Below are 25,000 nucleotides of genomic sequence, written 5' to 3' on the forward strand. Positions count from 1 at the left end.
GAGAACGTACCCTGCACGTCCTCGGTGTGGAAAGCAGCTGGAAGCGATCCTGCTCGCTTCCAGCTGCTTTCCGGTTATTGCAGTGATGCCTCGATATGGAGGCATCCTGCAATAACCTTCTACGGCCATCCGATGCAGAGAGAGCCACTCTGTGGCCCTCTCTGCACCGGACATCGATGGCCGGTATCGTTGGTGGGTGGGAGCCGGTGTGGGAGGTGGGTGGCGGCCATCGATGGCCCTGGTCATGTGGAGGGGGGGCTGGATCGTGGGCGGGGGAGTCCGGGGGCGCGCGCGGGAGCGCGCACGAGGGGCGGGCGCGTGCACGGGGAGGGAGCGGGTGGGAACCGCTACACTACAGAAAAATGTGTCCCAAAACAAAATAAAAGTGGGACCTAGAATGTAAAAAAAAAAACTTTAGGTGTCATTTATGTGGTGGGGGTTGGTCCGTGGGGGGGTGGGGGGGGAAGCTACACTACAGAAAAAGATTAAAAAAAAAAATATTTGTTTGTGTGCAAACTGGGTACTGGCAGACAGCTGCCAGTACCCAAGATGGCCCCCAATAAGGCAGAGGGGGAGGCTTAGAGAGCTGTTTTGGGGGGATCAGGGAGGTTGGGGGCTAAGGGGGGATCCTAAACACAGCATATGTAAATATGTTTTTTTTTTCTTTTAAAAAAAAAACAAAAAAAACTTTTATTTCAGTACTGGCAGATTTTCTGCCAGTACTTAAGATGGCGGGGACAATTGTGGGGTGGGGGAGGGAAGGGAGCTGTTTGGGAGGGATCAGGGGGTGGGATGTGTCAGGTGGGAGGCTGATATCTACACTAAAGCTAAAATTAACCCTGCAAGCTCCCTACAAACTACTTAATTAACCCCTTCACTGCTAGCCATAATACACGTGTGATGCGCAGCAGCATTTAGCGACTTTCTAATTACCAAAAAGCAACGCCAAAGTCATATATGTCTGCTATTTCTGAACAAAGGACATCCCAGAGAAGCATTTACAACCATTTGTGCCATAATTGCACAAGCTGTTTGTAAATAATTTCAGTGAGAAACCTAAAATTGTGAAAAAATTAACGTTTTTTTTTAATTTGATCGCATTTGGCGGTGAAATGGTGGCATGAAATATACCAAAATGGGCCTAGATCAATACTTGGGGTTGTCTACTACACTACACTAAAGCTAAAATTAACCCTAGAAGCTCCCTACATGCTCCCTAATTAACCCCTTCACTGCTGGGCATAATACACGTATTGTGCGCAGTGGCATTTAGCAGCCTTCTAATTACCAAAAAGCAAAGCCAAAGCCATATATGTCTGCTATTTCTGAACAAAGGGGATCCCAGAGAAGCATTTACAACCATTTATGCTATAATTGCATAAGTTGTTTGTAAATAATTTCAGTGAGAAACCTAAAGTTTGTGAAAAAATTTGTGAAAAAGTGAACAATTTTTTTTATTTGATCGCATTTGGCAGTGAAATGGTGGAATGAAATATACCAAAATTGGCCTAGATCAATACTTTGGGTTGTCTTCTAAAAAAAAATATATACATGTCAATGGATATTCAAGGATTCCTGAAAGATATCAGTGTCCCAATGTAACTAGCACTCATTTTGAAAAAAAGTGGTTTGGAAATAGCAAAGTGCTACTTGTATTTATGGACCTATAACTTGCAAAAAAAGCAAAGAACATGTAAACATTGGGTATTTCTAAACTCAGAACAAAATTTAGAAACTATTTAGCATGGGATTTTTTTGGTGGTTGTAGATGTGTAACAGATTTTGGGGGTCAAAGTTAGAAAAAGTGTGTTTTTTTCCATTTTTTCCTCATATTTTATAAAAAAAATTAGAGTAAATTATAAGATATGATAAAAAATAATGGTATCTTTAGAAAGTCCATTTAATGGCGAGAAAAACGGTATATAATATGTGTGGGTACAGTAAATGAGTAAGAGGAAAATTACAGCTAAACACAAACACCGCAAAAATGAAAAAATAGCCTTGGTCCCAAACGGACAGAAAATGGAAAAGTGCTGTGGTCATTAAGGGGTTAAAGACAGTTATAAATAGGTTACTAGAGTCTGCAGCCAATGGCTGTGTGTAATATAACAGTATTCTGGATGCCTGAGGAAACAGCGTACCTGCTGAGAAACGCGTTGCATATCTGGGGGTACAGACTGTGTATACCCACCAGCTTTTCACACTGTATTGTTTGAATTTTATATGGTTTTAATAAATCAGTTTTTAAACTACAACAGTGTTTACAAGCCCTAATTGCCGGGTGCACATATGTGTTGGGCCTACTGTTTGGTTCATCACTGTGAGTGTGTTTGAGCTGTCCCTGGACCACGTGCAGCTGTCGGAAGTAGGTGAGCTGACCTTTATACTGTCAGCCTGCGTCTACTAGCACATAAGGGTGCTCTATGGAAATGTGAGTACCCTGTGTTTGACATTTTCTAACTGATTTGTCTTTTTGGTGACTAATACACACATGAGGCGCCTCTTATATTTGCTAGATGCTCTTGTTTTAATCCACTACATTTGTGTGAAGAGGAGTGCAGCCACTGTGATCCTGAAATTGATACAGGAAATTTAACCCCTGATAAACTGACAATACATTGGAGTCCAGGAGCTTTAACCTCTGATGAACTGACAATATATGGGAGTTCAGTATATCCTGTGACTAGGGTTATTGTTGTGTATCATTATCTGTATATACTTTGTTTTATGTATTCTATCATTAAGCGCCCCTATAGAGCAATTTTTATAGTTCTTGTTGAATTACATTTCTAACAGGAACTGAAAAGCTCACAATTTTAGAATGGAATTAAAGGAAAAGGGGACAAAATAAATAATCAAAGACTATTGCAAAGGTTATACATATATATATATATATATATATATATACACATATACACATACATACACACGATTTATCATTTTATATTAACATCTCAAAGTGTTTAATGTTCCTTTAATGCTTGCACCTCCCTCTTCACACGTAGGTCATTGTGCAGATCTATTCCACTCCAAACAATCTTCTATTCAGTGAGCTTTTTGAAACTTAGTATGGGTTGACTCTGTGTACATAGATTTGCAGAGGAGCAATGACATTAAAGGGACAGTAAAGTCAAAATGAAGCTTTCAATATTCAGAAAGAACATGCAATTTCTAACAATTTTCTTATCTATTTTGCTTTGTCCTCTTGGTATCCATTGTTGAAAAGCCTGCATAGGTAGGTTTAGAAGAAATGCACTACTGTGAGCTAGCTGCTTGTCACTGTCTTACCCAATGTATTCAGCTAGGCCCCAGTAGAGCATTGCTCTCCTTGACCAAAGGAATCCAAGAGAATGAAGCAAATCAGAAAATAGAAGTAAATCTAAAATTGGCATGCTGTACCTGAAACCCAAAAGTCATCTTTCATGACTATGTCCCTTTAAGGTCTATTTATCCTGATGAAACGGCAGTTGGCGAGAAACGCGTTGCAGGTAGGGGGTAAAACTTGGACACCCCTATTTTAACTCACTGCTTTTGTTCTTAAATGTGTTTTTAAATAAACCATTTTTTAAACTTAAGCACAGTTCTATCGCCTTTGTTTTTCCCATTTGAATGCTACACGGAGTTGAGCTTCATATCCTTGGATCTTTCTTGTGATTCAACTGGCTGAGCAGCACCTGGAGCTATTGCCAAATGTGAGTACCCATTTTTGGATTCTGTTTGCATCATTTCATGCTTACTTTTGGTTGATCTGCACATGAGGCGCCCCTCTGTTTCATATTGATCAACTCTGTATGTTAAATTTTACAACATTTTGCTGCGACTAAGGGACGTGTTATTTCTGCAACTAAGGGACGTGTTATTTCTGCGTCTAAGGGACGTGTTATTTCTGCGACTAAGGGACGTGTTATTTCTGCGACTAAGGGACGTGTTATTTCTGCGACTAAGGGACGTGTTATTTCTGCAACTAAGGGACGTGTTATTTCTGCAACTAAGGGACGTGTTATTTCTGCGACTAAGGGACGTGTTATTTCTGCGACTAAGGGACGTGTTATTTCTGCGACTAAGGGACGTGTTATTTCTGCAACTAAGGGACGTGTTATTTCTGCGACTAAGGGACGTGTTATTTCTGCGACTAAGGGACGTGTTATTTCTGCGACTAAGGGACGTGTTATTTCTACGACTAAGGGACGTGTTATTTCTACGACTAAGGGACGTGTTATTTCTGCAGACACAAATTAACAGTTTTGAGAACTGGAAAACCAATAATATGTGATAATATCTTCAAACTGTCCAAAATAATGCGATGGAAACCTTTGGGAGAACAGGACATTGTGAATGGGTTAATGGAATTAATTTATCAAACGGAAAAAAAAAACACATTACAGCTATGAATATACAGAATTCAGCGATATAATTAAAAACAAATCTATATTTCAGGATGAATAACTTTAGATTATAATATATCTTAAATAGAAACTATATTTAGATAGATTTTTCCGTGAAAAACATTTTATTTTAAATATAAATTATATATATATACACAAACACACACACACACACAGTATATGTATGAGTGCGTGTGTATACGTTATGATTGTACTAAATGTTTCTGTGTATATTTAAAAGGGATATGAAACCCCAATTTTCTTTTCCATGTTTCAGATTGAGCATACGATTTTAAATAACTTTCTAATTTACTTTTATTCTCTTGGTATCTTTTGTTAAAAAGCAGGGATGTATGCTCAGGAGCCTGCCCATATCTGGAGCACTATATGGCAGCAGTGTTGCAAGAATGGTATCCATATGCAAGAGCACTAGATAGCAGCACTATTTCCTGCCATGTAGTGCTCTAGACACCTACGGCTAGATTTAGAGTTCTGCGGCCAAAGGGGTGCGTTAGCTACGCATGCTTTTTTTCCCCCGCACCTTTTAAATACCGCTGGTATTTAGAGTTCACAGAAGGGCTGCGTTAGGCTCCAAAAAAGGGAGCGTAGAGCATATTTACCGTCACTGCAACTCTAAATACCAGCGGTGCTTACGGACGCGTCCAGCTTCAAAAACGTACTCGTGCACGATTCCCCAATAGGAAACAATGGGACAGTTTGAGCCGAAAAAAAACCTTAACACCTGCAAAAAAGCAGCGTTCAGCTCCTAACGCAGCCCCATTGTTTCCTATGGGGAAACACTTCCTAAGTCTGCACCTAACACCCTAACATGTACCCCGAGTCTAAACACCCCTAATCTTACACTTATTAACCCCTAATCTGCCGACCCCGCAAACCTACATTATCCCTATGTACCCCTAATCTGCTGCCCCTAACACCGCCGACCCCTATATTATATTTATTAACCCCTAATCCGCCGCCCCCAACGTCGCCTCCACCTACCTACACTTATTAACCCCAAATCTGCCGACCGGATCTTGCCGCTACTATAATAAATGTATTAACCCCTAAAGCCAAGTCTAACCCTAACACTAACACCCCCCTAAGTTAAATATAATTTAAATCTAACGAAATAAATTAACTCTTATTAAATAAATTATTCCTATTTAAAGCTAAATACTTACCTGTAAAATAAACCCTAATATAGCTACAATATAAATTATACTTATATTGTAGCTATTTTAGGATTAATATTTATTTTACTGGCAGCTTTGTATTTATTTTAACCAGGAACAATAACTATTAAATAGTTAATAACTATTTAATAGTTACCTAGTTAAAATAATTACAAAATTACCTGTAAAATAAATCCTAACCTAAGTTACAATTAAACCTAACACTACACTATCAATAAATAAATTAAATAAAATACCTACAATTATCTACAATTAAACCTAACACTACACTATCAATAAATTAATTAAATACAATACCTACAAATAAATACAATTAAATAAACTAACTAAAGTACAAAAAATAAAAAAGAACTAAGTTACAAAAAATAAATTTTTTTTTACAAACATTAGAAAAATATTACAACAATTTTAAACTAATTACACCTACTCTAAGCCCCCTAATAAAATAACAAAGATCCCCAAAATAAAAAAAATGCCCTACCCTATTCTAAAATTAAAATAGAAAAGCTCTTTTACCTTACCAGCCCTGAAAAGGGCCCTTTGCGGGGCATGCCCCAAAGAATTCAGCTCTTTTGCCTGTAAAAAAAAAAACATACAATACCCCCCCCCCCAACATTACAACCCACCACCCACATACCCCTAATCTAACCCAAACCCCCCTTAAATAAACCTAACACTAAGCCCCTGAAGATCTCCCTACCTTATCTTCACCACGCCGGGTTCACCAATCGATCCAGAAGAGCCTCCGATGTCTTGATCCAAGCCCAAGCGGGGGGCTGAAGATGTCCATGATCCGGCTGAAGTCTTCATCCAAGCGGGAGCTGAAGAGGTCCATGATCCGACTGAAGTCTTCTATCAAGCAGCATCTTCAATCTTCTTTCTTCCGGATCCATGTTCATCCCGCCGACGCGGAACATCCATCTTCACCGACGACTTCCCGATGAATGACGGTTCCTTTAAGGGACGTCATCCAAGATGGCGTCCCTCGAATTCCGATTGGCTGATAGGATTCTATCAGCCAATCGGAATTAAGGTATGAAATCAGCCAATCAGATTCAAGTTCAATCCGATTGGCTGATCCGATCAGCCAATCAGATTGAGCTCGCATTCTATTGGCTGATCGGAACAGCCAATATAATGCGATCTCAATCTGATTGGTTGATTCCATCAGCCAATCGGATTGAACTTGAATCTTAAAGGAACCTTCATTCGTCGTCTAGTCGTCGGAAGAAGAGGATGGATCCGCGCTGGAGGTCTTGAAGATCAGCCGGTCGTCATCGGATGGAAGAACATAGAAGATGCGGCTTGGATGCAGATGTTTGCCGGTCCGGATGTCCTCTTCTGCCCGCTTGGATCAAGACTTCAGCCGGAGGATGGATGTCTTCAGCCCCCCGCTTGGGCTTGGATCAAGACATCGGAGCCAGGACGGATCAGTGTGATACCCGGTGTGGTGAAAATAAGGTAGGAAGATCTTCAGGGGCTTAGTGTTATGTTTATTTAAGGGGGGTTTGGGTTAGATTAAGGGTATGTGGGTGGTGGGTTGTATTGTTGGGGGGGGGGTTATTGTATGTTTTTTTTTCCAGGCAAAAGAGCTGAATTCTTTGGGGCATGCCCCGCAAATGGCCCTTTTAAGGGCTGGTAAGGTAAAAAGAGCTTTTCTATTTTAATTTTAGAATAGGGTAGGGCATTTTTTTATTTTGGGGGTCTTTGTTATTTTATTAGGGGGCTTAGAGTAGGTGTAATTAGTTTAAAATTGTTGTAATATTTTTCTAATGTTTATAAATATTTTTTTATTTTTTGTAACTTAGTTCTTTTTTATTTTTTGTACTTTAGTTAGTTTATTTCATTGTATTTATTTGTAGGTATTGTATTTAATTAATTTATTGATAGTGTAGTGTTAGGTTTAATTGTAACTTAGGTTAGGATTTATTTTACAGGTAATTTTGTAATTATTTTAACTAGGTAGCTATTAAATAGTTATTAACTATTTAATAGCTATTGTACCTGGTTAAAATAATTACAAAGTTGCCTGTAAAATAAATATTAATCCTAAAATAGCTACAATATAATTATAATTTATATTGTAGCTATATTAGGGTTTATTTTACAGGTAAGTATTTAGCTTTAAATAGGAATAATTTATTTAATAAGAGTTAATTTATTTAGTTAGATAAAAATTATATTTAACTTAGGGGGGTGTTAGTGTCGGCGGGATTAGGGGCAGCAGATCAGGGGTACATAAGTATAACGTAGCTGGCGGCGGTGTGCAGTCGGCAGATTAGGGGTTAAAAAAATGTAATCGAGTGGCGGCGATGTGGGGGGGGTCTCGGTTTAGGGGTACATAGGTAGTTTATGGGTGTTAGTGTACTTTAGAGCACAGTAGTTAAGAGCTTTATAAACCGGCGTTAGCCCAGAAAGCTCTTAACTACTGACTTTTTTCTGCGGCTGGAGTTTTGTCGTTAGATTTCTAACGCTCACTTCAGCCACGACTCTAAATACCGGCGTTAGAAAGATCCCATTGAAAAGATAGGATACGCAAATGGCGTAGGGGGATCTGCGGTATGGAAAAGTCGCGGCTGCAAAGTGAGCGTTAGACCCTTTCCTGACTGACTCCAAATACCAGCGAGAGGTAAAAACCAGCGTTAGGAGCCTCTAACGCTGGTTTTGACGGCTACCGCCAAACTCTAAATCTAGGCCCTAGCTAGGTATCTTCAACACAGAATATCAAGGAAAAGAAGCAAATTTGATCATAGAAGTAAACTTGAATTTTTTTTAAAAATTGTATGCTGTGTCTGAATCACAAAATAAGTTTTGGGGTTTTATATCACGTTAACAAAATTATGATACTACTTTGTATTTCTTCTATGTGAGAAGGACAGGAGCATTCCTTGGGGTAAATTTATTATTGTGCGGACGGACATGATACAATGTAGCGTATCATGTCCACCGCACATCGATAAATGCAGACCGCATATGCTTTGGGCATTTATCATTGCAGCAGTCCTTGTGAACTGCTGGTGCAATGCCGCCCGCTGCAGATTCGTGGCTAATCGGCCACTAGCAGGGGGTGTCAATCAACCTGATTTAGCTGATTGCTGTCTGCCACGTCAGAGGTCAAGTTAAGGAGCAGCGGTCTTAGGACCACTGCTTCTTAAATTCCGCTTCAGGTGGAACTGAATCGGAGAGGGTCGGAAGCAGCGTCTGCTGCTTCATAAAATCGACCCCTTTGGGTCTATCGAGTTTATCCAATACAAATCTTAATATACTTACAATAAAAGCTCCAGCTGAGTTTAAATTAATCCCATTAAAAAGGTGACCCACTTAACACTAGCAATCATATCCCTGAATTCTGTTTCTAGCCACAAATGTATCCAAACCATTTTTAATTTGTATCTATGGTATTGGCATTCACTGCCTCCTTCATTGAGTGTGTCTGAAGTTCTCTCTCAACTACAATTATATTTTCTAAGCATTTTACACCTGCATTTATTATTATCGGTTATTTGTAGAGCGCCAACAGATTACGCAGCGCTTACTAATTAAATCTTAAAAATTGTGGGATAGATTACAAGTGGAGCGCTAATTTATCGCACGCCCCCACAAATAGGCAAATTTACAAGCGGCTGGTTATTGCTACTGCAAACTTGCAGTAGCAATTAGCGCTCAGAAAATTAACCAGAGAAAAGTGCCCCAATTGCCCCCAAAATAAAGAGTCTTATTTTTTTATGAAGAGAAAATGTAGCAGTTTTTTTTTCCATAAAAAATAATAATGCATGGAGCAGTTTTTAGGGATTAAAAGTGGAGGCTGTGGGATGTAAGAAAAAAAAAAGTCATTGAAAAGTGCCTTTACACTGCGGTCTATGGGAACTATGTGCTCCCTGTAAATATATACAGTATGTATTTACTTATATACATATATATTTGTGTATTTATTTGTGTATATACATATTAACACACAAACATATGTATATAAGTAAATACATATATTAATATTTGATGCCATCGCTGTGCGGCTTATCCCCTTCTTACGGCATGAGAACGAGGCTCCCATTGGAGCCTATGGAAGCGCGCACTCGTGAGTGCAATGCTTCTGTGCAATGCGAACGCAAGGATTTTTAGCGCTCAACTTGTAATGTGGCCTTGTATGTGGTAAAGTTTTCTCAAATTTGCAATACACAGATTTAACCTGTACTGAATACTTTTCAGTTTAATTTGTATTTGTTTCAAATTGATCATTTGTATTAGCACTTGGTTCTACTCAGTTGATATCTTTCTTGAACCACCAAGTTGCGCTAGAGAATTTAGCGATGTCTGCAAGATGAATTAACCCCAAGCTAGAAAGTTTTCTGAGAGGTGGGGGGTACATTGAAGGATTTTCATTAGGAGAAAATGATTAAAGGGACACTGTACCCAATTTTTTTCTTTCGTGATTCAGATAGAGCATGACATTTTAAGCAACTTTCTAATTTACTCCTATTATAAAATTTTCTTCATTCTCTTGGTATCTTTATTTGAAATGCACAAATGTAAGTTTAGATGCCGGCCCATTTTTGGTGAACAACCTGGGTTGTCCTTGCTGATTGGTGGATAAATTCATCCACCAATAAAAAAGTGCTATCCAGAGTACTGAAACCAAAAAAAGCTTAGATGCCTTCTTTTTCAAATAATGATAGCAAGAGAATGAAGAAAAATTGATAATAGGAGCAAATTAGAAAGTTGCTTAAAATTGCATGCTCTTTCTGAATAACAAAAGAAAAAATTTGGGTTCAGTGTCCCTTTAAGGTGGGTCAGATAACTTGGGTGGTATATATTTTAAGAGTGTTCACAGTAAGGGGTAGATTTAACAAAAGTCAAGCGGACATGATTTGCTGTAGCGAATCATGTCCGCTCTGCCTCGCTAAATGCAGACAGCATACGCCAGTGGCCTTTATCATTGCACAAGCATTTCTAGTGAAATGCTTGTGCAATGCTGCCCCCTGCTCACTGGCGGCCAATCGGCTGCTAGCAGGGGTCATCAATCATTCTGATCGGATCGGATCAGGATGATTTCAGTCCACCACAAAAAAGGTGACAAAGAAGTTAAAAGATAAGTAGAGCAGATTTGCATAATCATCAAATGCATAATAAAAAAACATAAATTATGCTTACCTGATAATTTCATTTCCATCTAGGGGAGGAGAGTCCACGGCCTCATTCATTACTATTGGGAATTAAGAACCTGGCCAGCAGGAGGAGGCAAAGACACCCCAGCCAAAGCCCCACTTCCCTCATCCCCAGTCATTCTGCCGAGGGAACCAGGAACAGTAGGAGAAATATCAGGGTATAAAAGGTGCCAGAAGATGATTACATTTAGGTCCGCCCCAGGGAGATATGGACGGGAGCCGTGGACTCTCCTCCCCTCGATGGAAATTAAATTATCAGGTAAGCATAATTTATGTTTTCCATCTAAAGGGGAGGAGAGTACACGTCTTCATTCATTACTATTGGGAACATATACCCAAGCTCTAGAGGACACTGAATGAAACCGGGAGGGTAAAAGGCAGACCCCCACAGCCTGCAAAACGGCTTCCGCAGAAGCAAAAACCTCAAATTTGTAAAACTTTGTAAAAGTGTGTAAGGAGGACCAGGTAGCCACCTTACAAATTTGTTCCATAGAGGCCTCATTCTTGAAGGCCCAAGATAAAGCCACAGCCCTAGTTGAATGAGCTGTGATCCTCTGAGGAGGCTTATGTCCCACTGTCTCATAAGCCAAGGGAATCAAGCTCCTCAACCAGAAAGACAAGGAAGTAGCAGAGGCCCTTTGTCCCTTGAGCTTCCCAGAAAACACCACAAAAAGAGATGTAGACTGTCTGAAATCCTTTGTAGCCTGAAGATAGAACTTCAAGGCACGAACCACATCCAAGTTATGAAGTAACCTCTCCTTTGAAGAAGAAGGGTTAGGACACAAGGAAGGAACCACTATTTCCTGATTGATGTTATGGCTAGACACCACCTTGGGGAGAAACCCCAATCCAGTGCGAAGTACAGCTTTATCCGCATGAAACACCAGATAAGGAGGATCACATTGCAAGGCAGCTAGTTCAGATACTCTGCGTGCAGACGCAATAGTCAACATAAAGAGATCCTTTCAGGACAGAATCTTAATGTCAATGGAATGCATAGGTTCAAACGGAACCCTCTGAAAAACCCTAAGGACTAAGTTTAAGCTCCAAGGCGGAGCCGACTGTCTAAAGACAGGCCTGATTCTAGACAGAGCCTGAACAAAAGATTGAATGTCAGAGAGCTCAGTGAGTCTCCTATGCAACAAAACTGATAAACCCGAAATCTGCCCTTTAGGGAACTAGCAGCAAAACCCGTCTCCAAACCATCCTGGAGAAAGGCCAGAATCCTGGATACCTTCACCTTATGCCAAGGATATCCATGCTTCTAACACCAGAAGTAAGTCCTCCACACCTTATGGTAGATGCGACGAGTGACTGGCTTCCTTGCCTGAATTAGAGTATCAATCACACTTTCAGAAAAGCCTCTCTTGGCTAACTAGGCGGTCAATCCACGCAGTCAGCCTCAGAGAATCTAGATTTCGATGTTGAAAAGGACCCTGTGACAGCAGATCCCTGCGACAGGGTAACCTCCACGGGCAGATAGGCTGACATCCCCACCAGATCCACAAACCACGTCCTCCGCAGCCACGAAGGAGCAATTAGAATGGCCGAGGTCCGCTCCTGTTTGATGCGTGCTACTACTCGAGGTAGAAGTGGAAGCGGTGGAAAAATGTAAGCTAGGCTGAATCTCCAAGGAACCACTAAGGCATGTATCAGCTCTGCCTGGGGATCCCTGGACCTCGACCCCGACCCGTATCGAGGTAGCTTGCAATTGAGTCTGGATGCCATGAGATCTATCTCTGGCGTTCCCCATTTGTGACAAATCTCTGCAAACACCTTAGCGTGACGAGACCATTGCCCCGGATGGAAGGATTGTCTGCTGAGAAAGTCCACTTCCCAGTTGTCCACACCTGGTATGTGAATCGCTGAGAGCGAGCATTCGTGGGACTCTGCCCATTCCAGAATCCGAGACACTTCCCTCATCACGAGGGAGCTCCTTGTACCCCCTTGATGGTTGATGTAAGCCACCGAGGTAATGTTGTCTGTCTGGAATCTGATGAATCTGACTAACCCCAGAGAAGGCCACGCCTTTAGAGCATTTTAAATTGCTTGTAGTTCCAGAATGTTGATCGGAAGGAGAGACTCCTCCCTGGACCACTTTCCTTATGCCATCTTGACACCCCAAACAGCTCCCCATCCCGACAGACTGGCGTCCGTGGTCACAATTACCCAGGACTGTCTAAAGAAGGATGTCCCCACGGACAGTTGCTCCGGACGGGTCCACCAATAGAGGGAGTTCCGAGTCCGAGCATCCATGGATATCAGCTGTGAAAGATCTGAATGATCGCCATTCTACTGTCTCAACATGCACAATTAAAGAGGAACCTGGCGAATGGGATGACATCTATGCTTGACACCATGAGACCTATCACCTCCATACATTGAGCCACCGACGGGCTAATGGAGGACTGAAGGGCAAGAGAGGAGGACGCCAGCTTCCTGCGCCGCCGATCCATGAGAAATATCTTCATGGACAAAGAGTCTATTATCGTGCCCAGGAACTCTACCCTGTTGCTGGGAACCAGGGAACTCTTTCCCGAGTTGATTTTCCAACCGTGAGATCAGAGAAGCAAGAGAAGAGCCCTCGAATGATCCTCTGCGAGGCTGAATGACGGCGACTGAACTAAAATGTCGTCCAGATTAGGCGCCAATGCAATGCCCCTGGATCTGGCCACTGCCAGCAGCACCCCCAGAACCTTCATGAAGACTCTCGGGGCCGTCGCCAGACCAAAAGGGAGGGCCACAAACTGGAAGTGTTTGTCCAGAAACACAAATCTTAGGAACCTAAAGTGGTCCCTGTGGATTGGCACATGAAGGTAAGCGTCCTTCAAATCTATAGTTGTCATGAACTGTCCCTCTTGAACTAGGGGCAGAATAGATCTGATCATTTCCATCTTGAACAATGGAACACTCAGAAACTTGTTCAAACACTTTAGGTCCAGAATTGGGCGGAACGTGCCCTCCTTCTTTGGAACCACAAAAAGATTGGAATAGTATCCTAGACCCCTTTCTGCAGGGGGTACTGGTACAATAACCCAGAGAGAGGTGAGATCTCTCACACACTCTAGAAAGGCCTCTCTCTTCTCTGGTCTTAAAGACAGGTTTGACAGGAGAAATCTGCGCTTGGGCGGATGAGATCTGAACTCTATCCTGTAACCCTGGGAGACAACCTCTAGAACCCAAGGGTCCTGAACGTCCTGCAACCAAGCGTCTGAGAATTGTCCCCTAAGTGATCCTGAGACTGGTCAGGGGCCGCCCCTTCATGCCGATTTAGTCTCGGCGGGCTTCTTGCTCTGCTTAGACTTGTTCCAAGATTGAGCCAGTTTCCAAGATCTCTTTGACTGGTCCGCTTTTGCGGCGGGGTGCTGGCGCTGGGCCTTGTCCTGTGGGAGGAAAGCTCCCTTGCCTCCCGTAACCGTGGATATGAAAAACCTGATACCTTAGCATTCAGGCGAATAATTTGCATAGTGGCATCGCAGATAAAAGAATTGGCGACCTTCAGCGCCTTAATCTTTTTCTATATCTCGTCGATGTATGTCTCCCTTTGACCATGTCACACAGGGATTCGCACCAATATGTCACAGCACCGGCGACTGCTGCCACAGCCGCTGCAGGCTGAAAAACCAACCCTGTGTGCTGAAACATCCTTCTCAACATGTTTTCCAGCTTTTAATCCATGGGCTCCTTAAACGATGAACTATCCTCTAGGGGAATAGTCGTCCACTTCGCTAACGTAGAGATAGCCCCATCCACCTTGGGAATGGTCCCCCACAGCTCAAGCTGAGAGTACGGAACGGGAAACAGTTTTTTAAAAGAAGAAGGGGAAAAAGGAGACCCTAATCACTCCCATTCATTCTTAATAATAATCTTAACGGGGACCGGGAAAGTCTGAGGCACCACCCTGTCAAGTTTAGGAATCGCAGGCTCCTTCGGGATCTTAGTTTCCGGAACCTCCAGAGTAGCAAGTACCTGTCGCAGCAGAAAACGCAAATTTTCCATCCTAAACCTATAACCAGGCTTCTAAACAGCAGGAGGCTTAGATGACACGGACTCCGACCCAGAATGGGCCTCCTCCGAAGAGTCGGAGTAGGCCTCGACCTCTGGATCTGCCATCGGCGAGGACAAACCCTGGGTCGAGCCGCCATGATACACCCTACGCTTGCACTTAGCAGAACGTGGTAATGCATGGATCACCTTAGAAACCGCCGATTCCAGTTGGTCCGCAAAGTTTGACGGCCAACAAATCTCTCCCGAAAGAGTAACGGTGGGACCCCGGGGTGCTGCATGTGCAATAGGAGATGAATGCAGGGAACGCACCTCACGGGACGAAGAGCCCTTAGAGGTGGGCGTCTCAGTAGTACTAGACATCCATTTACATTTAGATGTTGCAACTTTATCAAGGCATGTGAAACATAGTTGAGCAGGCTGATCTACCAAAACCTCCTCACAATAAACACAGGAATGAGAATTTGTTAAGGAGGGAGAGCCCTCTAACGAGTCCTCCATCGCTTGCATTTATGGGAATACTAACTTAATTTACAAAAAGGAACCTTATACCACCAATGGCCGGGGCACTCACCACCTCCTAGGACCCAGACTACAGAAACCGCTATGTTTCCTGCGCCACAGATCCACAGAGAAGGATAGACACACCCCGTCACGTGGAATGCCTGGCAGGACTGCCCCGGCACTAGGGAAAACAAGCCAAAAATGGCCGCGCAATATTCCCGCAAGTCACCTGAAAGTTCCACACATTGCAAGAGCCTCATCTTGCACATAACGCAGCAATGACACAATAAACAATATTATGTATAAACCCCCCTGTTCAATAATCCCCCTTCCAGGAATATTAACCCTTGACTCTGTAAAGATAAAAAGGTGCCACACTGTGACCCTGACTTCTATGTTATCATCATTATCATCGTCAATAAAAAATGAAACGATCTTACCAGAATCTACGCCATGGAACAGGAACACGGCTTTTCAAGTGTGACGAATAGTAGCATCACCTCCGCCATGGACTTGAGAGAAGAAAGCAGGCAGCGAAGCGAAGTTAGACAACGCTGATTGCTTGAGGAGCTGTTAATCTGAGTCGGAATGGTTTCGCAGAAAGAAACTTCCTGCATTTCCGGACTCTAACTTTCACCCAGGTCCTCAATAAGAGACTGACAGGACTACTTAAAACTCCAGTCCCACTGCGAAGAGTACTACCCTCCATAAGAGACTACTCCAAAACTCTGGCACTCCTGGGGATGAGGGAAGTATTTAAGCCTTTGGCTGGGGTGTCTTTGCCTCCTCCTGGTGGCCAGGTTCTTAATTCCCAATAGTAATGAATGAAGCCGTGGACTCTCCTCCCCTTTAGATGGAAAGACAATGCAATAGCACAAAGCCTACACTTCAAATGAGTAGAAGATTTTTTTCTGACTAATTTTAAAGTTATGTCAATTTCCACTTCTTCTGTATCATGTGACAGCCATCAGCCAATCCCTAATACATATATTCTGTGAATTCGTGCACATGCTCAGTATGAGCTTGTGACTCAAAAAGTATAAATATAAAAAGACTGAACACATTTTGTTAATGGAAGTAAATTGGAAAGTTTTTTAAAATTGAATGTTATATCTGAATCATGAAAGTTTAATTTTTACCAGAGTGTACCTTTAAGGAGCAGCATTTTTACGACTGCTGCTTCTTAACTTCCGTTTCATGCGGACTTTTCTGTTAGAGATATTTGTGATGGGGGGGTGTAAGGGTTAACTGTGGTGAGAATTTGTATTGGTGGTCTTAGGGAGGCCACAGTTATGGGTGAATTGTAGTTGAAGGTTCGGGATCATGTTAAAGATCAGTTGCAATGACTGCATTTGCCTTTAGGGTTAACTTACAGTAGGTTAACAGGGGGGTAGCGGTTACGTTTATTTATTCACCTTCACTTTTTAAGAACAATAACACGTGCAACAACTCCATTTTATCACATGACCTTGCCCTCAGCGTTCATTATTGTAAAAAATGTTTCTTTATAACAAAAGCCTAGCCCTATCCATGTAGGTCTGCACACCCCTGCTCCATAAGCGCAGTGGGTGGCATTAAATCAGCCGGGTGGTGCACTTATTAAAAAAGGTCCTGGGGAAAACACTAAAAACCCTAAATTAACTCCATTCACCACATCCCCCTAATCTCACTGCTTGATATAATTAGACTTGTCATATATTTTATTTTTTATGTGTACATAGCAATCTCATCTCACAATCGATTTGGAAGTAATATGCAGATACTTAAAATTAAAAAGACGAGTATGTAAAGATGGCAGTACTCAGAAGTGCTGGCAGATTAATTATCTGAGAGATAATAAAATGCATCTTTTAATAGAAGCCTTTTGAAATTATTGTCCAAAGTGTTGAGACTGGGCAGCTATCTGATTAATTTTACTCATTTCTTTATGTATGGGGGGACACATGTACAGATATCCAATATTTTTTTCCTGTAAATATTTAAAGGGATAGGAAAGTCAAAATTAAACTTGCATGATTCGGATAGAGCATGTAATTTTAAGATATATTTAAATTCACTTCTATTTTCAAATGTGCTTAGTTCTCTTGGTATCCCTTGTTGAAAAAGAATACGTACATATCCTACACTAGTGGGCGCTAGATGCTGATTGGTGCCTGCACACATTTGTCTCTTGTGATTGGCCAACTAGATGTGTTCAGCTAGCTGCCAGTAGTGCAATGCTGCTCCATCAACAAAGAATAACAAGAGAATTAAGTAAATTTGATAATAGAAGTAAATTGGAAAGTTGCTTAAAATCGTATGTTCTATCCAAATCATGAAAGAAAAGGTTGGGGTTTCCTGTCCCTTTAAACTTTAATAGTGTAGAGATCCCGTCCTATATCATGAAATAATATAATCTGTACACCCGGTACTTTCTCCCAACACCTAACGATTGCAAACACGTAATCTCACAAGCCTGCCCCTGCGATTGGTACGCTAAACAGCGGTCATGGAGCAGGGAAAGAAGGAATGGAAGCAATAAAAAAAAGTAATTACATAAAATGCTAAAGATATTCCATCTGTTATTTCACTTGGCCTACTGAGATTCAAAACTCCATGTCCTGCTATTACTGCAGCTAACAGCGACAGGATAATGGAAGAATTAGCAGAGGGGGGGCAGAGGAATCCTTATTAATCTGATGCAAGAGGAATAGCAGCAGTCATTACAGAGAAGGGAAGAGACTCACGGATATTCCTGCCTGCAGATGCCTGGTGTTCAGCAGGGAGCTCATCACAGGCTTACACTCCGTTACCCTGGAAACTGACTTCTGCAAAATAAAGATTATTAAAGCGCATATGATTATAAGGTTGCTGCTGAATCACATTCTTATCTCACAAATTTGATTTTTCAGCCTAAATTGCAATTCAGCCCCCCCTCCTCCTACACAAGGACCTCAGAAATATACTGATAAATTAAACACACATATAAAACACACACACACACACACACAAAATGGTCCTGAATATTAGGCGCAAGCACAAATACATAAAAAAAATGCACAGGGCCAAAAGCAAAATCTAAAAAAGATCTCCCAATACATGACCAGCAGGGGGAGCTACAGCACTACAGGGGATTCTGAGCCAAAAGTGACATTTATGAGATGATGTCTAGTATAAAGGACTGTGTGCAGCTCACATATATTTCATTACATAGGCATGTTTTAGAGACAGAGAAAAAACAAAAATGTTAAAAATTAAAGGTGGGGATCGCACAATTGAAGCAGCAGGCATGGGGTTATGTAAAAAAAAAAAAAAAGAATAGGGGGGGGGATATAAAGCAGATGAGGGCTATAAAGACAGTACCATTAGTACACACAGGGGCAACAGACACCATAAAGTAATACTATGGCAGGAATAAAAGACTAGAGCATATGATGGTGGCTGTAGGGAGCAGATTACAGTCTATGGTGCAAACAGATTATTGTTATAATAAGTATGGGGGTGGCAGAAGCAGAGACCAGGGTAAGACATCAGAAAGTAAGGGGGGGCTGGGGGCAACTACAAATACATATAATGGCACTGACACGCAATGGAACAAATTCACTAAGATCTCTAGCTTTGTCTCTAAGTTATTCTATGCAGTCAGTTCACTTAAAGGGACATGAAACCCAAGATTTTTCTTTCATGATAAAGAAAGAGCATGCAATTTTAAACAACTTTCTAATTTACTTCTATTATCTAATTTGCGTCATTCTCTAGATATACTTTGCTGAAAAGCATATCTAGATAGACTCAGTAGCTGAAGATTGGTTGCTGCACATAGATGCCTTGTGTGATTGGTTCACCCATGTGCATTGCCGTTTCTTCAATAAAGGATATCTAAAGAATGAAGCAAATCAGATAATAGAAGTAAATTGGAATGTTGTTTAAAATTGTATTCTCTACTTAAATCATGAAAGAAATTTTTTGTGTTTAGTGTCCCTTGAATAAATGAGCTTTAGTAAATCAAGTATACTGAGAATAACATTTTTTTTAAAATAGAGTAACACTTAAAGCATTAGAAAATATTTTTTATACAGAAAAAAAAAAAAGAATAATTACAAGTGCAGATACTTCATTAAAACACGTGCCACAATAAAAGATCATGAACCATTGTAATAAACATTTTTGTTTGTTTTTACATTTTTGAGAACTCATTGTTTATATTATGTGAACTGGATGTAAACATCAGAAGTAAAATGAACAGTGTAATATAAAATGGTTAATTATATGTATTAAAACAGCTTTGCAATATACATTTTTTATAGTGTTTCACGTCATTTAAAGGCACATCCGACATGAAACCCCAACTGTTTCTTTCATGATCGTGGTAGAGCATACAACGTTCCAATTGACTTCTGTTATCAGATTTGCATGATTTCTGACCCTTGTAAGGGCCAGGGAAATTAACAAATAAGGTACAAAGTCAAAAAACACATCGGCATGGAAATATATCACACAAAATCTTTGGGGCATTTTTTAGCATTATATTGTAAAGCAGGAGCCTCCCCTTCACATCCAGAACCTGCAAAGTGAGATAAATAGCTCTCAAACTAAAGTTTCCCATCTCTAAAACTCTTTCATGGACTTCGCCGTTAGATAATCTCACCAAAGCTGGCATGGAGCAAAATCATCATCTTATTTTACTAAGCACTGTATTATAAAGTAAGTGTCTCTCCTTAAAGGGACACTAAACCCAATTTTTTTCTTTCATGATTCAGATAGAGCTTGAAATTTTAAGCAGCTTTCTAATTTACTCCTGTTATCAAATTTTCTTAATTTTCTTGGTATCTTTATTTGAAAAGCAAGAATGTAAGTTTAGAAGCCGGCCCATTTTTGGTGAACAACTTGGGTTGTTCTTGCTGATTGGTGGATAAATTCATCCACCAATAAAAAAGTGCTGTCCAGGGTACTAAACCAAAAATTGTCTGGCTCCTTAGCTTAGATGCCTTCTTTTTCAAATAAAGATAGCAAGAGAACGAAGACAAATTGATAATAGGAGTAAATTAAAAAGTTGCTTAAAATTGCATGCTCTATCTGAATCACAAAAGAAAAAATTTGGGTTCCGTGTCCCTTTAACATAAAACATATTCGTTAACTCCCCTTAATAAGATACGCAATGTCTTTAAAAAAAAAAACAGTCCCTGAGACGCCTCATAACTAACGAGGCATCTTATAGAATCTCTCCAGACCAAAGAGCTTTGGAGAGTCAAGCCCTTAGTCTCTTCCACATAGAATTTCAGAGCACTAAGCATATCAAGATTGAGAAGAACAGGCTCATCGTCATTTATAGGAGCTGGACACAAGGAAGGAAAACATAAATTATGCTTACCTGATAATTTAATTTCTATCTGTGGGAGGAGAGTCCACTGCTTCATTCATTACTTGTGGGAACAAATACCCAAGCTCTAGAGAACACTGAATGAAAAAAACGGGAGGGTTAAAGGAGGCGGACCCTATACGGAGGACACCATAGCCTCCCAAAAGCTGCTTCCGCAGAAGCAAAAACGTCAAATTTATAAAAAAATTCAAAAGTATGTAAGGAAGACCAAGTGGCCGCCTTACAAATCTGCTCCATAAAAGCCTGATTCTTAAAGGCCCAAGAAGAGGCTACAGCTCTAGTCGAGTAAGCCGTAATCCTCTGAGGAGGCTTGTGTCCCGCTGTCTCATTTGAGAGATGGATCATACTCCTCAACCAAAAAGATAAAAGGTAGCAGAGGCCCTTTGCCCCCTGCACTTCCCTGAATACACAACAAATAAGGACGAAGTCTGCCTGAACTCCTTCGTGGCTTGAAGATAAAGCTTCAAAGCCCGAACCACGTCCAGATTATGAAGTAACCTCTCCTTCGAAGAAGAAGGGTTAGGACACAAAGAAGGAAAAGAAGGAACTACTATTTCCTGATTGATGTTACGACTCGACACGACCTTGGGAAGGAAACCCAATCCAGTGCAAAGAACAGCCTTATCAGCATGAAACACCAAGTAGGGAGGCTCACATTGCAAGGCTGCCAACTCAGAGACTCTGCGTGCCGATGCAATAGCCAGTAATAAAAGGACTTTCCACGAAAGAACCTTAATGTCAAGAGCATGCATAGGCTCAAACGGAGCCCTCTGCAAAACCTTAAGAACCAAGTTTCCGCTCCAAGGAAGAGCCAGGGTCCCAAAGACAGGCCTGATCCTAACCAGCACCTGAACAAAGGACTGAATGTCAGGAAGCTCCGCAAGCTACTTATGCAACAGTACAGATAAAGCCGAGATCTGTCCCCTTAGGGAATTGTCGGCAAGACCCTTATCCAGACCGTCCTGGAGAAAGGCCAAAATCCTGGATACCCTGACCTTATGCCATGGGTATCCTCGAGATTCACACCAGGACAAGTAGGTCCTTCACACCTTGTGATAGATGCATCGAGTGACCGGCTTCCTGGCCTGAACGAGAGCGTCAATCACCCAGTCCGAAAATCCTCTTTTGGCTAAGACTAGATGTTCAATCTCCATGCAGTGAGCCTCAGAGAATCGAGATTTTGCTGTAGAAAGGGACCTTGATGTAGAAAGATCCCTGCAACAAGGTAACTTCCACGGCGGAGATGACGACATTGCCACCAGATCCGCAAACAACATCCTCCACGGCCACAACGGTGCAATCAGAATAGCCAAAGCTTTCTCTGGGCCACTACCTGAGGCAGAAGAGGTAACGGTGGAAATTTGAAAATTAGGTTGAAGTCCCAGGGTACTGCCAAGGCATCTATCAGTTCCGCCTGGGGATCCCTGGATCGCGACCCATATCTGGGTAGCTTGCAATTGAGTCTGGACACCATGAGATCTAACCCCGGCGTCCCCATCTGCTATAGATCTCCGCAAACATCTCGTGATGGAGGGACCATTGCCCTGGATGAAACGTCTGTCTGCTCAAAAAATCCGCTTCCCAGTTGTCCACACCCAGAATGTGGATCGCTGAGAGCGAACAATTGTGAGTCTCCGCCCATTCCAGAATCCGAAATACTTCCCTCATGGCTAGGGAGCTTCTCGTCCCCCCCCCCCCCGATGGTTTATGTAAGCCACCAAGGTAATGTTGTCCGACTGGAATCTTATGAATCAGGATGACCACCGAAGGGGCCAAGCCCTCAGAGCATTGAATATCGCTTGAAGTTCCAATATATTTATAGGAAGACTCAACTCTTCTTGAGTCCACCTGCCCTGTGCCCTTCTGGCACCCCCAAAAAGCTCCCCATCCAAGTAGACTTGCATCTGTGGTCATAATCTCCCAGGATGGTCTCAAAAAGGATGTTCCCCGAGACAACTGCCCTGGTCGGGTCCACCAAGATAGGGACTCCCTCACCGGTCTGTCTAGAGATATCTGTTGGGATAGATCTGAATGATCGCCGTTCCATTTTCTCAACATGCACAGCTGAAGAGGTCTGAGATGGAACCTGGAGAATAGAATGACATCTATCCTGGATACCATGAGCCCGATAACCTCCATACACCTGGCCAAAGATGTCCTGGAGGATGTCTGAAGAGCTAGAAAGTTGGACGCAAGCTTGCAACATCTCTGATCTGTCAAGAATATCTTCATGGCTGAAGAATCTATTATCGTACCCAGGAATTCCACCCTGTTGCTGGGGACCAATGAACTCTTTCCTTCGTTTATCTTCCACCCGTGGGATCGAAGGAGAAAAAGAAGAGCTCTTGAGTGATCCTCCGCAAGACTGTAGGACGAAGCGTGGACCAGGATATCACCCAGATAAGGTGCCACTGCAACTCCTCTGGCTCTCGCTACTGTGAGTAGAGCTCCCAGAACCTTTGTGAAGACTCTTGGGGCAGTCACCAGTCCAAACGGAGGGGCCACAAACTGGAAGTGCTGGTCCAGGAAGGTGAACCTTAGAAACCTGAAGTGATCCCTGTGGATTGGAATGTGAAGGTAGGTGTCCTTCAGGTCTATAGTTGTCATGAATTGCCCCTCTTGCACCAGGGGCAAAATTGACCTGATCGTCTCTATCTTGAACGATGGGACGGACAAGAACTTGTTTAGGGCCTTTAGGTCCAGAATTGGATGAAACGTGCCCTCCTTTTTTGGGACCACAAAAAGGTTTGAATAATATCCCAGACCTCTTTCTGCCGGAGGAACTAGGACGATTACCCCAAGAGATGAGAGATCCTTCACACACCCCAGGAAGGCATCTCTCTTTTCTGGTCTTAAAGATATATTTGACAGGAGGAATCTGCCTCTGGGCGGAAAAACTTGAAACCTATCCTGTAACCCTGGGATATGACCTCCAGAACCCAAGGATCTATAACGTCTCTTTTCCAGGCCTCCGCAAAAAGAGATAGTCTGGCCCCTACATAATCCGATGATGGACCGGGGGCCGCCGCTTCATGCCGAATTTGATTCTGCGGGCTTCTTGTTCTGCTTGGACTTGTTCCAAGAGTTAGTTGGCTTCCAAGATCCCTTGGATTGCTCTGACTTTGCGACAGGCTGCTGACGCTGAGACTTGTCCGCACCAATAGGACGAAAAGTAGATACCTTTGGTTTAGCCTTCTTATCCTGAGGCAAGAAGGCACCCTTGCCACAAGTGACAGTAGAGATGATAGAATCCAAGCCCAGGCCAAACAAAACTTTCCCCTTGAATGGGAGGGAAAGCAAACGAGAGTTAGAAGTCATGTCAGCAGACCAAGACTTTAGCCACAGAGCCCTACGGGCTAAAACAGAAAACCCTGATGTCTTAGCATTCAGGAGAATAATCTGCATGTTAGCATTACAAATGAATGAATGTGCCACCTTTAAGGCCTTAATTCGAGAGAAGTCTCCACCGGCTAAAAAACGAACCCTATGAGTTGGAACATCTTCCGCAACATGGACTCCATTTTTTTATCCATGGGTTCCTTGAAAGAGGAGCTATCCTCTAACGGAATAGTCGTTCTCTTAGCGAACGTGGAGATAGCACCATCCACCTAAGGGACAGTTCCCCACAGTTCAAGCTGTGCCTCTGGAACGGGGAAAATCTTTTGAAATGAAGAAGAGGGGGAAAAAGGATGAACCCAGTTTCTCCCATTCATTATTAACAATGTTAGCCATTTTGACTGGAACCGGGAAGGCCTGGGACACTACCCTGTCCTCGTAGACTCTATCAAGTTTAGGAATTGAAGGTTCCTCCTGCAGTTTTTGTTCTGGAACCTCCAACGTAGCAAGCACCTTTTTTAGCAGATAGTGCAAATGCTCCATCCTAAACATAAAACCAGGCTCCTCCGCAGATGGAGGCCTAGAAGAGCAATTTGATGATATTATGATATTAAGCAGGGACGTGGTCCTGAAGTCTTGTCAGGTGGCGCAACAGAATCCTTTACACACCTAGAGCGGAGGAGACGAACACCCTGGAGGGCTTTACCCAGGAGGTGTCGATCCCAGGACAGTGGAACTCCTGAAAAGAACCGCAAGTATTTTACAGCTGAAGCGGACATCAAAGGATGAGATGTGTGTGTTCTGTTATTCAACAACGGCTATGCCTACCCATGCACAGGATTCAGTGTAGGTGTTTCATCAAGGGGTAGCAGCTATCTTGTATTAACTTTCCTGACATACTCAGAGTACCCACCCACATACCTATTGAAAGGTAATGTCTTTTCTCTGGACACCCTTATCATAGCGCTGGAAATTGGATATTATGTCTGTGACTTTTTACCATTGGTTCCAAGATATTATATGTGTATGTGCTGAGTAAAGAAGTATATAACA

General features: G+C 42.1%; 1 protein-coding gene across 2 annotated transcripts in view; it reads right to left on the minus strand.

Moving 5' to 3' along the window:
- Positions 1–18,055, minus strand: part of PMFBP1 (polyamine modulated factor 1 binding protein 1) — a 347,880-nt gene extending 329,825 nt beyond the window's left edge. For both annotated transcript variants that reach the window (XR_008400176.1, XM_053699461.1), the window contains exon 1: positions 17,979–18,055. Coding sequence is in view for 1 of the 2 variants with exons in the window: in XM_053699461.1 (XP_053555436.1) it covers positions 17,979–18,023 (45 nt within the window). In the remaining variant the exon portion in view is untranslated. The remainder of the gene's footprint in view (positions 1–17,978) is intronic.
- Positions 18,056–25,000: the final 6,945 nt, after the last annotated feature.

Source organism: Bombina bombina, chromosome 1 (assembly GCF_027579735.1).
Source record: "Bombina bombina isolate aBomBom1 chromosome 1, aBomBom1.pri, whole genome shotgun sequence".
Taxonomy (NCBI): domain Eukaryota; kingdom Metazoa; phylum Chordata; class Amphibia; order Anura; family Bombinatoridae; genus Bombina; species Bombina bombina.